We start from the raw sequence: 14178 nt of genomic DNA on the forward strand, positions 1-14178 counted from the left end.
AAAGAACTGTCCCCGTTTTGCGTTTCACTCAAGTCGCGACAGGCTTTCATGCGTCCTTGTTTTTATCCAGTAGTGACGGTGTGCGGAGCAAATATTGCACACACGTTTCTCTTCTTCAGAACATTGAGGAGAACACGTTGAACAATTGACTTAGAGATGTTGCTCCACTGAGGTTCGTGACACAATGATATTGACATACTAAGGCCTCACGTCCTTTATTTAACACTGCCTGCTCAAAAGTTACTTGTCGAATCGCACCAGTTGCTTACGCTAGTTGTTAGTTCAAGCTGCCACTGTAGATAGCTGTGCCTATGTCACTTGTATGTCAGGAATAGAACCAGTCTCTGAACTCTTTCGACGGGCGGTGTAGTCAGTCTTTAGCTAGGGTAAAACTCTCTAAATCATTCTCTCATTAATTCATCTTTCGATATCACGCCCCCCCCATACACAAAATTGGTCTTCTCTAGTGTGTTATAGACAGCCAGTCATTTAATTGCAATATTAATTAGATTATTAGACCGTTATCACATGAGCGTCATGTCCTCTCGGAGGGGGAGGGGTGTTCTTCCGGTGTGCGTAATAGACACAAGAGACCAGATAAAACTGATACACTTACAGCGTTTCTCACTGCTGTATCTGCTGACATCGATTATTACTCTTGTTACCAGCAGGTCCACTCCACAGTGAACACAAACCATTTGTTGCTGCGCCTGAGGGTTTCGCAACTAATTTTCTCGATACAGCACTAAAAAATAAATACTGGCGCTCCGAGTAATATTATACAAACGCCACGCTCCTGGTCTATCAGACCTCGCTACTTCTATTTTCGCCGATATCAGTGTACATTTTGCCGCGCAATCATGGCTAGACAACAAACATTTATAACGGAAATTAATAAAATTGCTTCTGTAGCACGGTGCCGCCAGAAATGTAACAAACATTTTCACGTTCCCCTTGAACTTTGAAAACTACGCCACCGCGTATTAACAATTAGAACAGCAAGTTTCTATCTTAGCAGCGGAGCGGAACATACTGTTTTAAGCATTTTATTGCCTTCTTAATTACAAGCCAAGCTGGCGTTTCTTCCGTTACAGTCATGAATACAGCAGAACAACAGGAGAATATGCCGATGAAAGCGTGACAAGGGGCGACATTTATAGCGCTGCATCTACTAAAACAACTACGAATTCGAATTAATACGATACTTTTTCAACGTGCTTCGCATGTCTGCTTCAGAATTGGATGTTAACATTGGAGTATAAAAAAGAATAAAGTCACAGAATTGCAATAAAAAAAAGACTTACGCCTTTCCCTAGAAATACCGAAATGTCGAAATGTCTTGACGCATTATACGCCACGAAATACTTCACATACGATGTAGAATACTTTTACGCCACCTTGGAGCATAAGCGTGATTTCCATCATTCTTCGTACTCGTATTTTAGACGCTTTAGTTTTAGACAGATTCTGCTTCAGGATCGTTGAAAACCAGGAAGAAGCCCAATGTCACTCACATGTTTAATGGATTCGATATTCGCTAGAAAACAGAGTAAAGAATAGAGCGTGGGAATCCTGCTCAGTTCGGATTGTGGTATGAAGATCTATACGGACTTTAAGAGATAAGTTAGCATTCCCCAATAAATGGCGCCAGCTACCAGCAACTACAGAACTAATGAGCCTACGATGAAACTTTGTCTCTTAAGTAGAGTGTGTGCTATGCTGTCAACAAACAGTCAATGTAATTTGTATACTAGACGTATCTTGAACCTCAACCTAAACTTTTCTAGGATATACCTCTAGCCAACGAGACCAGAGAACACGCCTGACGGCGGTATTTTAAATTTACTTTTTTGTCAGTATCGCCATTATAACAATCTCCATCAATTAGATAACAATAACAGAATAATAGGAATCAAACACACTGGACAAATTCATTTAGCTTTGAAGTATTATAAGCTGCCAGACTGAATTAGACACTGACAACTAACTGCAGAATCATCAAATGACATGAGGAACAATCAATGGAACACTGAGAAATAAAGTGAGGAAAGACACAAAAATCAAGTTTAAGAAGGTAATGTCCATCCTCACATAGCGAAACTAGGACAGCTACTAAAAAGCAACAAAGCAGAATCCAAGAAATGAAATTTCTAAGAGGAGTTAACGGCTGTGCAAGATAGATAGACTAAGAAACGAAGACATAAGAGCTGAGCTTGACGTATATGCTATAAAAGAGAAGATCAAGTTTAATCGACAAAGCTGGCTAGAACACCTACAACAATGCCAGATTCAAGACTACTAAAACGAGCCTTAAATTTTAAGCCCTTAGGAACGAGATCCTTAGGAAGACCAAGAAAAAGACGGCTGAATACTTAGAAGAAGTAACAGACCTATGACCTAGACCATCATGAAAGAAGGTCAGATGTACGAACTAAACTGTGAAATATATCTTCAGTAATATGATGGTATTTGTTTCTACATTCCTTTATTAAATTGGTGACATACACACGGTATTTCAAAACTACAACCACAACGTTGAATGTGTTGTATGGGACGGTAAAAATAACTCTCTACAAAAAAAATCCGTGTCGGGACATTAGGGACTTGGGCGCAGTGACCCATCGAAGTTTGAGAATTGTAGCATCAAAATTTCGTTTAATAGATGCTGGGGTGTTTTTCTGCTTATTAGTTCATCTTACCGAAATAAATGTGTATCAGAGTAAATGGAGAATTTATTGTGTCTCACACGTCATAGATTTGGCTGCAATATGGTATCTACCAAGTACGGGAATGTTGTATGGCCGTGAAAAACTGATAATCAGGGCATTATGCTACGTACAAAAAAATAAAAAATTAAAAAAAGAGAAAAGACGCACCACGACAGACTTAGTCAAATCGAATGGAAATCGGTATATGTGATATACATGGACTGACAAACAAATGACTGAAATTTCAGAAAAACTGGATACTTATTTAAGAGAAAGAGCTTCACAAACTGAGCTAGTCAATGAAGCGTTGGTCCATCTCCGTCCCTTATGCAAGAAGTTACTCGGATTGCCATTGATTGAAAAAGTTGGTGGATGCCTTATTTTGAAGATGACAAGGATGTTTGTATTTTTGGGTCTAAAAATATAAAATATGATGACAATACGGAGCTTTTGGATGAAAACTAACTCACAATGAGCTAAATGGTAGCAAATCTAACTGCAACAAGTCAAGAGTATGTTATGAAGGAAACCAAGATTATTTCCATTGGTATAAAGGATGGGAAGATAACCTTAATACCAGGACATGATACAAATGGACAATTAAAAATTTTCTAATACTTGGGCTGAGGTGAGGGGCTGACAAAAGTCATGGGATAATGATTTGCACATGTACAGATGGCGGTAATATCACGTACACAAGGTATAGCCGGCCTGTATGGCCGTGCGGTTCTAGGCGCTTCAGTCTGGAACCGCGTGACCGCTACGGTCGCAGGTTCGAATCCTGCCTCGGGCATGGATGTGTGAGATGTCCTTAGGATAGTTAGGTTTAAGTAGTTCTAAGTTCTAGGGGACTGATGACCATAGATGTTAAGTCCCATAGTGCTCAGAGCCATTTTTGAACCACAAGGTATAAAAGGGCAGTGCAGTGGCGGAGCTGCCATTTGTACTCGGGTGATCCATGTGAAAAGACTTCCGACGTGATTATGGCCAGAAGAAGGGAATTAACAGACTTTGTATCCGGACTGGTAGTTGCAGCTAGACGTATGGGACATTCCATTTGGGAAACAGCTAGTGAATTCAATATTCCGAGATCCACAGTGTCAAGAGTGTGCCGAGAATATCGAATACCAGGCATTACCTCTCACCACGGGCAACACAGCTGCCGACGACCTCCACTGAACGACCGAGACCAGCGCCACTGACGTCATTGTCATTGTCATTGCTAACAGACAAGCAATACTGCGTGAAATAACCGCAAGAAATCCACGTGGGGTGTACAACGTACGTATCCGTTTGGACAAGGCAGCGAAATATGGCGTTAATGGGCTATGGCAGACGACGACCGACCGACTCGACTGACTTTGCTGCAGCGACTCTCCTGGGCTCGTGACCATATCGGCTGGACCCTTGACGACTGAAAAATCTTCGCCTGGTCAGACGAGCGCCGATCTTAGTTGATAAGAGCTGATGGTAGAGTTCGAGTGTGGCGCAGACTTCTTCAGGAAGCCACGGACCCAATCAACAAGGCAATGTGTAAAGCGGTGGAGCCTCCATAATGGTGAGTGCTGTGTTTACGTGAATGGACTGGGTTCTCTGGTCCAACTGAACCGATCATTGAATGGAAAACGTTATGTTCGGCTACTAGAGACCATTTATAGCCAGTCATGGACTTCATGTTCCCAAACAAGGATGGAATTTTTATGGATGACAACGCGCCATGTCACTGGGCCACAATTGTTCGTGACTGGTTTGAAGAACGTTCTGGACAATTCGAGCGAATGATCAATCCCATGGAGCATAATTAAGAGGTCAATTCGTGCACAACATCCTGCACTGGCACCACCTTCCAACTACCAAAAATGGTTCAAATGGCTCTGAGCACTATGGGGCTTCTGAGGTCATCAGTCCCCTAGAACGTAGAACTACTTAAACCTAACAAACCCAAGGACATCACACACATCCATGCCCGAGGCAGGATTCGAACCTGCGACCGTAGGGGTCGCGCGGTTCCAGACTGAAGCGCCTAGAATCGCACGGCCACAGTGGCCGACTTTCCACCTATCGTCTGTTATACAAGGCGGCCCATCTGAAGTTTCGGATGAGATTATCTCGAAAATTATACAGCAGGTAAAAATAGGGGCTAAGACAGGTTTGTAAGCTCGAAGGGAGACTTCAAATAATACTACACATGAACTCCAGCCCCCACCCCCTTGGGTGGGGCGGTGGGCAACTTTTAAATCATAAATTGAAACACCCATTTTTAATTGCAGATTCGGATTCTCCATAAAAAAGTAATCAAGTTTTGTCTGAAACAATTTTCAAACCATTTGCAGATGGCGATTAAATCGAGAAAAAAGTAAAATTGGGGATGAACTCTGATTTATTTAGAATTATCAGGAAAATACGCATCAAACTGATAAAAAATGTGCACCAGTTCTTTCGTTACGCCAAATTAAGCTATTTTTTGTACAAAATGTACTGTATCCTACTTTAAGCGTTAGCAGGAACAACGACATGGACGTAGTAGAATGATGTTGAGTCCCCTTGCCTCTTACATGTTGGGGCGCTTTATTAGTGAGAGTCCCCTTGCCTCTCACAATTTGGGGTGCTTAATTAATGACATTAGCTACGAAGAAATTGTTCAAAATTATCCCCATTTGCTTCATTGCATAAAGTCAATCGTCTGCGCAAGTTGTCCACAGTTTTGAGCAGCACATCCCGTGGTATGGCTGCACACGCTCTTCCAATGCTTTGCTCCATATCGTTTCGGGTTGTGGGCTGACTGTCATAAACCATATTTTTTAGCTAAGTAATGCAATTGTGAAGAGTTCCCTATTCCCTAACGAGATTTTAATACCATTCCGCCTCCCTCCCTCAAAAACATTTTGTAAAAAACATTCTGTAAAAAAAAAAACCTTAATTTGGCGTAATGAAAGAATTGGTGCAGATTTTGTATCGATTTGACGCGTCCTTCGTGGATCATCTAAATAAATCGGAGTTCATCCCCAGTTTTAATTTTTATTGATTTCAGCGCCATCTGTCAATGGCTTAAAAATGTTTCAGATAAAACTTGATTAATTTTTTATCGAGAATCCGATTCTGCAATAAAAAAAATTGAGGTTTCCATATAAGATTTAAAATTTGCCCCCCGCCCCACCCAATTTGGGGGGGGGGGGGGGGAACTGGGGGTCACGTGTAGTATCATTTGATGTCCCCCTTCGGGCTTACGAACTTGTCTTAGCCACTATTTTTACCCGATGTATAGTTTTCGAGATAATCTCATCCGAAACTTCAGATGGACCACCCCGTAGAAGCAGCATGGTTCAAATATTTGTGCAGGGGACTTCTACCGACTTGTTGAGTCGATGCCACGTCCAGCTGCTGCTCTATGGTGGGCAAAAGGAGGTAGGACACGATGTTAGGTGGTGTCCTATGACTTCTGTCACCTCATTGTAAAGCAGGAAAGGATTAAAAACCAGAGCTGTAGTAGTTACGGAACATTCAACAGGAAGAAGATGCTATAAGTGGAAAATTGAGCAGACAATTGAGAGGAAGACTGTTTAAATGCTTCGTGTGGACTGTGGTTTTTTACGGCGCACAAATCTGAAAACGGAAGGAAGATGATAATAGACTGGAAGCCTCTGAGATGTGGGTTTGGAACGGGATGGAAAAGATAAACCGGGCAGAAAGAGTTAAGAGTGAAGAAGTGTTAAGGAGAGTTGGTGAAAAAAGACAAACATTGCACTACATTTTATACAGAATATACGAGGGTGAGTCAACTGAAAACCTTAAATAATTTTTTAAATATTATTTATTGTGCAGAAGTGGCACAATGCTGAATCAGTTTTCAACATAATCTCCCTTACGCTGAATGCAAGTCTTCCAGCGCTTACAAAGCGCATAAATTCCTTTAGAAATAAATTCGTTTGGTAGTCCGCGCAACCACTCACCCACCGCGTGGCATACCTCTTCATCAGAACGGAACTTCTTTCCTCCCATTGCGTCTTTGAGTGGTACAAACACATGGAAATCACTTGGAGCAAGGTCTGGTGAGTATGGTGAATGAGGAAGACACTCAAAACGCAGGTCTGTGATTGTTGCAACTGTTGTACGGGCAGTGTGTGGCCTTGCATTGTCATATTGCAAAAGGACACCTGCTGACAGCAATCAACGTCGCTTTGATTTGCTTGCAGGCGGCAGATGATTTTTTAGGGTATCTGTGTATGATGCACTGGTGACAGTGGTCCCTCTAGGCACGTAAATCTCCAAAATGACGCCTTTTTCGTCCCAACAGAGACTCAGCATAACCTTCCTTGCTGATGGTTCTGTTTGAAACTTCTTTGGTTTTGGTGATGAGGAATGGCGCCATTCCTTGCTCGCTCGGCTGGTGGAAGTAAACCCAGGTTTCGTCTCCAGTAACGATTCTTGCAAGGAAGCCATCACCTTCTCGTTAAAATCGCCGAAGAAGTTCTTCACAAGCATCAACACATCGTTCTCACATTTCAGGAGTCAGCTGCCGTGGCACCCATCTTGCAGACACTTTGTGAAACTGGAGCACATCATGCACAATGTGGTATGCTGACCCATGACTAAGCTGTAAAGATGCTGCAATGTCATTGAGTGTCACTCGGCAGTTTCCCTTCACTATGACTTGAACTGCTGCAATGTTTTGTGGAGTCACAACTCGTTGTGCCTGACCTGGACGAGGAGCATCTTCCACTGAAGTCTCATAATTTGCGAACTTCCTACTCCATTCGTAGACTTGCTGCTGTGACAAACATGTATCACCGTACTGAACCTTCATTCGTCGATGAATTTCAATAGGTTTCACACCATCACTATGCAAAAACCGAACAACTGAACGCTGTTCTTCCCTGGTGCAAGTCGCAAGTGGGGCGGCCATCTTTATACTGACAGTGCGACGGTATGTGTGTACCTGCTCTATGCTGCCACCTACAGGCCATTCTGCACGCTGTTTGTAGCACGCTTACCAACTTACAGGATAACTGCGCGAAATTTTTATTTTTATTTATTTATTTATTTATTTATTGTTCCGTGGGACCAAATTAGGGAGAAGTCTCCATGGTCATGGAACGAGTCAATACATGAAATTATAACACGATATGACAAACAGATAAAATGAAATATAAGAAATATATTCAGGCGACACGTCATTAGTTTAAATAAAGAAAATCAAGAATGTAACACTGGAATTTGCTTAATTTTTTAGCTCTTCCAGGAGCTCGTCGACAGAATAGAAGGAGTGAGCCATGAGGAAACTCTTCAGTTTAGACTTAAAAGAGTTTGGGCTACTGCTAAGATTTTTGAGTTCTTGTGGTAGCTTATTGAAAATGGATGCAGCAGAACACTGCACTCCTTTCTGCACAAGAGTCAAGGAAGTGCATTATACGTGCAGATTTGATTTCTGCCTAGTATTAACTGAGTAAAAGCTGCTAACTCTTGGGAATGGGCTGATATTGCTAACAACAAACGACATTAAAGAAAATATATACTGTGAGGGCAATGTCAGAATTCCCAGATTTTTGAATAGGGGTCGACAAGAAGTTCTCGAACTTACACCACATATAGCTCGAACAGCCCGTTTTTGAGCCAAAAATACCCTTTTTGAATCAGAAGAATTACCCAAAAAATAATACCATACGACATAAGCGTATGAAAATATGCGAAGTAGACTACTTTTCGTGTTGAAGTGTTACTTATTTCAGATACTGTTCTAATGGTAAATAAAGCAGCATTTAGTTTCTGAAGAAGATCCTGGACATGGGCTTTCCTCAACAGCTTATTATCTATCCGAACGCCTAGGAACTTGAACTGTTCCGTCTCGCTTATAATATGCCCATTCTGTCTGATTAAAATATCGGTTCTTGTTGAATTGTGAGTTAGAAACGGTAAAAACTGAGTCTTACTGTGATTTAGCATCAAATTATTTTCCACAAGCCACGAACTTATTTCATGAACTACATTATTTGTTACTGTTTCAATATTACACACAAGATCCTTCACTATCAAGCTGGTGTCATCAGCAAATAGAAATATTTTTGAATAACCTGTGATACTAGAAGGCATATCATTTATATGAATAAGAAACAGCAGTGGCCCCAGCACCGACCCTTGGTGAACGCTCCACTTAACAGTGCCCAATTGGGACTGAACATCACTACCACTCTCAATATTGCGGAGAATTACCCTCTGCTTTCTGTTCTTAAAGTAAGAGGCGAACCAATTGTAAGCTACATCCCTTACTCCATAATGGTCCAACTTCTGCAGTAATATTTTGTGGTCAACACAGTCAAAAGCCTTCGTTAAATCAAAGAAAACACCTAGCGTTCGCAACCTTTTATTTAATCCGTCCAAAACCTCACAGAGAAAAGAGAATATAGCATTTTCAGTTGTTAAACCATTTCTAAAACCAAACTGAACATTTGACAGCAAATTATGTGAATTTAAATGCTCTAGTAACCTTGTATATACAACCTTCTCGATAACGTTAGCAAACACCGATGGCATAGAAATAGGTCTAAAATTGTCAACATTATCAATGTCTCCCTTTTTATAAAGTGGCTTCACTACCGAGTACTTTAATCGGTCAGGAAACCGACCACTCCTAAAGGAAAAGTTACAGATATGGCTGAGAACTGGGCTAACATACATATAACAATACTTCAGTATTCTGCTAGATACCCCGTCATATCCATGAGAGTTCTTGGTCTTTAGTGATTTAATTATTAACTCAATGTCCCTCTTGTCAGTATCATGGAGGAGCATTTCAGGTAACAGTCTCGGAACACTTTTTTCTAAGAGCGCTATATGATTCCCTGTTGGGACTAGGTTTCTATTTAGTTCACCTGCTATATTCAGAAAGTGATTATTAAATACTGTACATATATGCGACTTATCAGTAACACGGACATTCCCACTACGCACTGATTCTATATCCTCGACCTGTCTCTGCAGACCAGCAACTTCCTTTACGACTGACCATATGGTTTTAATTTTATCCTGAGACTTAGCTATTCTATCTGCATACCACATACTTTTTGCCTTCCTAATAACATTTTAAGCACCTTACAATACTGTTTGTAATGGACTGCTGCATTTATATTTTGACTGTTTCTAACGTTTTGATATAACTGCCACTTTGTTCTACAAGCTATTCTTATCCCTCTAGTCAGCCACCCAAACAATTTCGATTTGTTATTACAAATTTAAGGTTTTCATTTGACTCATTCTCGTAAACATGTTAGGACACTGTGTAAGAAGACACTGCTTTACAGATGTTTTAGGAGAGATGGAGAAAGGAAAAAAAATAAGAGGGAGGGAGTGCTACCAGGTTACTGATAATGGCAAAGGTGCGGAACATGTAATAACAAAAGGAATGGTAAGATACAGTGAATGTGGAAAGCCGGTATTACGTAAAGGTCTGTGTAACAAGAGGAACAGGAAGTATGGTGTGTCGTAATCCTACCTAGTGTGGAGGAGTGGGGGACGTCTGACCATAGGAGGAACTCCCTTACCGAGCAGAGGGCCGAAGGTGAGTATGGAGATGCCCTTGAAGACCATGTTGAGTCCGACTGCGGCGGGCACCTTCTCGTCGACGCAGGCCTCCGAGACGCACAGGTTGATGTTGACCACGACGGAGCCTCGGGAGAAGCCGCACAGAGCGCAGATGACGCACAGCGCCACCAGGTCGCTCGTCATGGCGATGGCTGCAACACGTCACAGACCGTGAGACGAGGTGTAGACCACATATCGCGTAAGCTCTTACACTACTCGACTTGTACAAATTGAAACTCATCACAACCAGTAGTTTCTACCACAACCTTTTGTTTTCTGTCTTGTCTGCCAGACTGTAGAAAATCCTGACTTTTGCCCTAACCCATTTTCTGAAGACAACACTGGCTCACATACTCAAATAACCTATGATTGACAGCAGCGTCAACATAAACTTGCAGTCTAAAACGGTCACAACAACGTCGAAGGAACCGTCGGTTTACGTTAAAAAAAAATGGAAATTATCGTATGGCATCATTGTCTGGGGGGCCCCTATTCGGAGAAGTTCGGCCGCCAAGTGCAAGTCTTATTTCATTCGACGCCACATTGGGCGACTTGCGCGCCGGAATGAGGATGAAATGATGATGAAGACAACACAACTCCCAGTCCACGAGCGGAGAAAATCTCCAACCCGGCAGAGAATCGAACGCGGGCTCTCTTGCATGGGAAACAAACACGGTACCACCCGGCTAAGCAGGCGGACGTATTACGGTTCTTAGCGCCGACAGTCATGGTTTTTGCTTTGTTTCTTGATACAAATTTCATATTTGTAAATATTTTGCTCCCACAGAGTTAACACTTCGAAAAGTGTCACAAATACAGTACACCTACGTTATTTACAATATAGTATTTGTGGAGAGGGACTGAAGAAGAATTTTTCTTATGTTTATTCACTACGTACAGCAATAAAATGATAGAAAAATGTATAAACCCTTAATAAACGAAGAAAGAAATAATGGCACTGTAAACTTTTCAATAATATCGAAAATGGTCTTGGATAATTAATGAAATGAAATGTGAAGTATGTTTAAAACTTGTAAGTACTGCATAGTATCATACTCGTGAATGACACACTTTCGTTCCCGTTACTGTATTACAAAAATTAATCAAAAATGGTTAAAATGGCTCTAAGCACTATCGGGCTTAACATCTGAGGTCATCAGTCCCCTAGATTTAGAACTGCTTGAACCTAACTAACCTAAGGACATCACACACGTCCATACCCGCGGCAGGATTGAACCTGCGACCGTAGCAGCAGAGCGGTTACGGACTGAAGCGCCTAGAACCGGTCGGCCACAGCGGCTGGCAAAAAATTAATCAGCAGCATCAGCAAAATGAAAATACAGAACTCTATACAAAAATTACAGGAAGGCCTACACTTTCTCCTATGTTTCGCTTTAAAATGTTGTACAAACGTGATGAACTGTATCTCTCATCTTGAAAATATATAACACACATAACCACAAAACGTCAGTAACGAATATGCTATTATTCCACTCTTATACTTTGATAAAATAAGACATTAGGGTTTTTAATTTTCTAATTTTGTACAATCACAGCAAAGACAGTGTAGTTTTGTTTTCTAAGCAGCTACTTTAAAATGCAAAACAGTGACCCATATACAGTGTACTGTCCCACCTAAATGAGTTGCCTTTGTTTGCTTTTGGCATTGAAAAGGTGCGTACACACTTTGTATCTGACGATGCATTCGTTTTAGCGCCTGATTTGAAACTAACAATCTGCAAAAACAAGAGTTTGAGAATAAGTGTTACATTGCTGTTAGCAATTCAAAAATCAGTAACAAATTAAATGAACATTGGACGTTATAGGTGATATATTTCTTCGAAAATATAATGAAAAATACGTCGTTTTATATGATAAGTCGCAATACGCGATGCCGTACTAAGAGTTTTTTTTAAATGCAGCCTTTAAACGGGTTTTAAAGGTGACCGATTTTGTTTGTATAACCAATACGTCGTTAAAAGCGATATCGCTATAAACGGTGTCGACTGTCAGTTCTTCGCATTTCAAGAACATCACACCTAAAGGTATCGCACTTAATCATTTCGTGTCACTATACAGCGTGCGGCAGAAACAGTGACTTCCTATAAAGATTTTATTTAACCATGAAGTTTTACAGTTACACGCTGCTAGAGTGCATTGTTTGTCAAAAGACTTCATACTATGTTATTAGACACGTCACTTTTTACAAATTATGTCCTTTAGGTGTCAACGACTGTCGGCAGTGCAATTCTCGGAACGAAAACGTACATCCACTATAAGCTTGCGATGTGTCACTTGTTATGGTTTAGATTTCGGCGTGAATGCTGTTTCTCAAGTTCTCACTAGTTGCCGGCCTGGTAACATACGCTTTGGGTTTCACAGTGGCCAGTTATACGTTACCAAAGCAGGAAATAAGACGCTCTGGAACCATTCTGCGTAATGGCCGTTCAAGTTGTGTGAGTGGTCGCACCGTCCTTTTGGAACCGTAACTGCACACGGATATTCTTATGACACTTTTCCTGCCTTAGGAACTGTGTAATATAACATCATCTGGATCTGATATTACTATGGCACTGCCGCCAGCATCATTCTCAAAAGAGTAAGGACCAACAGCAGCATTCTTTGTAGAGATGCCACACTACACAGTATCTTTTGCACTATCAAGTGTTTTCATGCATTTAATGAGGGTTGGTCGGCACTACGATTTTGTTTGTTCACGTAGCCCGATACATGGAACTGCACTTCGCCAGGCCCCATGAAATTGTTGAGGAAATCGGGATGAATGCTAATCATTTCCGGAGAATTGTGACGTGCTTCCCGATCTCTGGGCAACAACTGTTGCACCATTTGGACATTGTACGGATGGAAGTGAACACATTTCTGTCCGAGATGTGAAGGACTTGCGAATGCCGACGACTCTATTGCGCTGAACTTCGCTGAAAAGCAACTGTAACTGTTGCGCCCTGTTGCTCTCATCTCGTAAATCCATCTCGTAATCGCCTTGTGGCACGGAAATTAATTATTACGACCAGCGTCGCAATGTTGCCGTAACATACGCTCTGACCACACAATCACCCCATCTGAAAAACGTTTCTGTTGCGAAAGCACGATGTTCGTTTGACCAATGACTCCTACTGATTGGTAATGCTTTGAATCGCACTTCGCAACGCTATCTGCATCAACTCTCCAGGAATCCGTGTTCAAAAGTAGCGCCGAATTTACAATGGGTCATTGTTTCTGCCATATCCCGTGTATTTATCCAGTCGTATCTGTCGAACCCCCCATTTCATTTCACTGCATACTTGCTTCATGGGGATCTGGTGTGTCGGCGTAAACCACGGTCTTCCAAAGACTCCGCTGCCCATGTGGTGCTGTCCTCACAAATCCCTGGTAATAGCGTTTCGAAATCAAAGATGAAAACATCAGTAACAATGAAAGTCTGAGTCAGACCTGGAGGTATGGTCACATAGTCAAACGGTCAAGGTGATTACTCGCTGTAAGCAAGGAATTCATGCTCCGATTGCTCTCTGGAACAATTTTATTGTCACTACATATTCACATACAATCGAAGTAAGTGCTTGGCTTCCCTCTTTCCGACTACAAAGCAAGTGTTTATATATTTGGTACAAAAATTGGAGAGCGACATCCGTGAACTGCCTTCACTAAAATTTAAATACACGAGGCCAGGGGAGCAGTGCAACACAACAGTTAAATGACTGCTGAGCTTGACGTCCATGAAATGTTACACGCTGTCAAAAATTTTTGATGTTGCGAGAAAAAGAACGTGCAAAACAACAACAACGGGAATATCAATGGTGACGCCTGGTATACATCATCATAAGCTCAAGTGGATCACAGATGTGTATTACTCATCGACAGTGAATCCCTGTTTGCA

The 14178-nt window shown here is 41.5% G+C and overlaps 1 protein-coding gene across 1 annotated transcript in view; it reads right to left on the reverse strand.

Moving 5' to 3' along the window:
• LOC126484322 (monocarboxylate transporter 12-like) overlaps positions 1-14178 on the reverse strand; it is a 192601-nt gene that overhangs the window by 3115 nt on the left and 175308 nt on the right. Inside the window, exon 7 of the mRNA XM_050107764.1 lies at positions 10244-10435. Coding sequence (XP_049963721.1) covers positions 10244-10435 — 192 coding nt within the window. The remainder of the gene's footprint in view (positions 1-10243; positions 10436-14178) is intronic.

Source organism: Schistocerca serialis, chromosome 6 (genome assembly GCF_023864345.2).
Source record: "Schistocerca serialis cubense isolate TAMUIC-IGC-003099 chromosome 6, iqSchSeri2.2, whole genome shotgun sequence".
Classification (NCBI taxonomy): Eukaryota; Metazoa; Arthropoda; class Insecta; order Orthoptera; family Acrididae; genus Schistocerca; species Schistocerca serialis.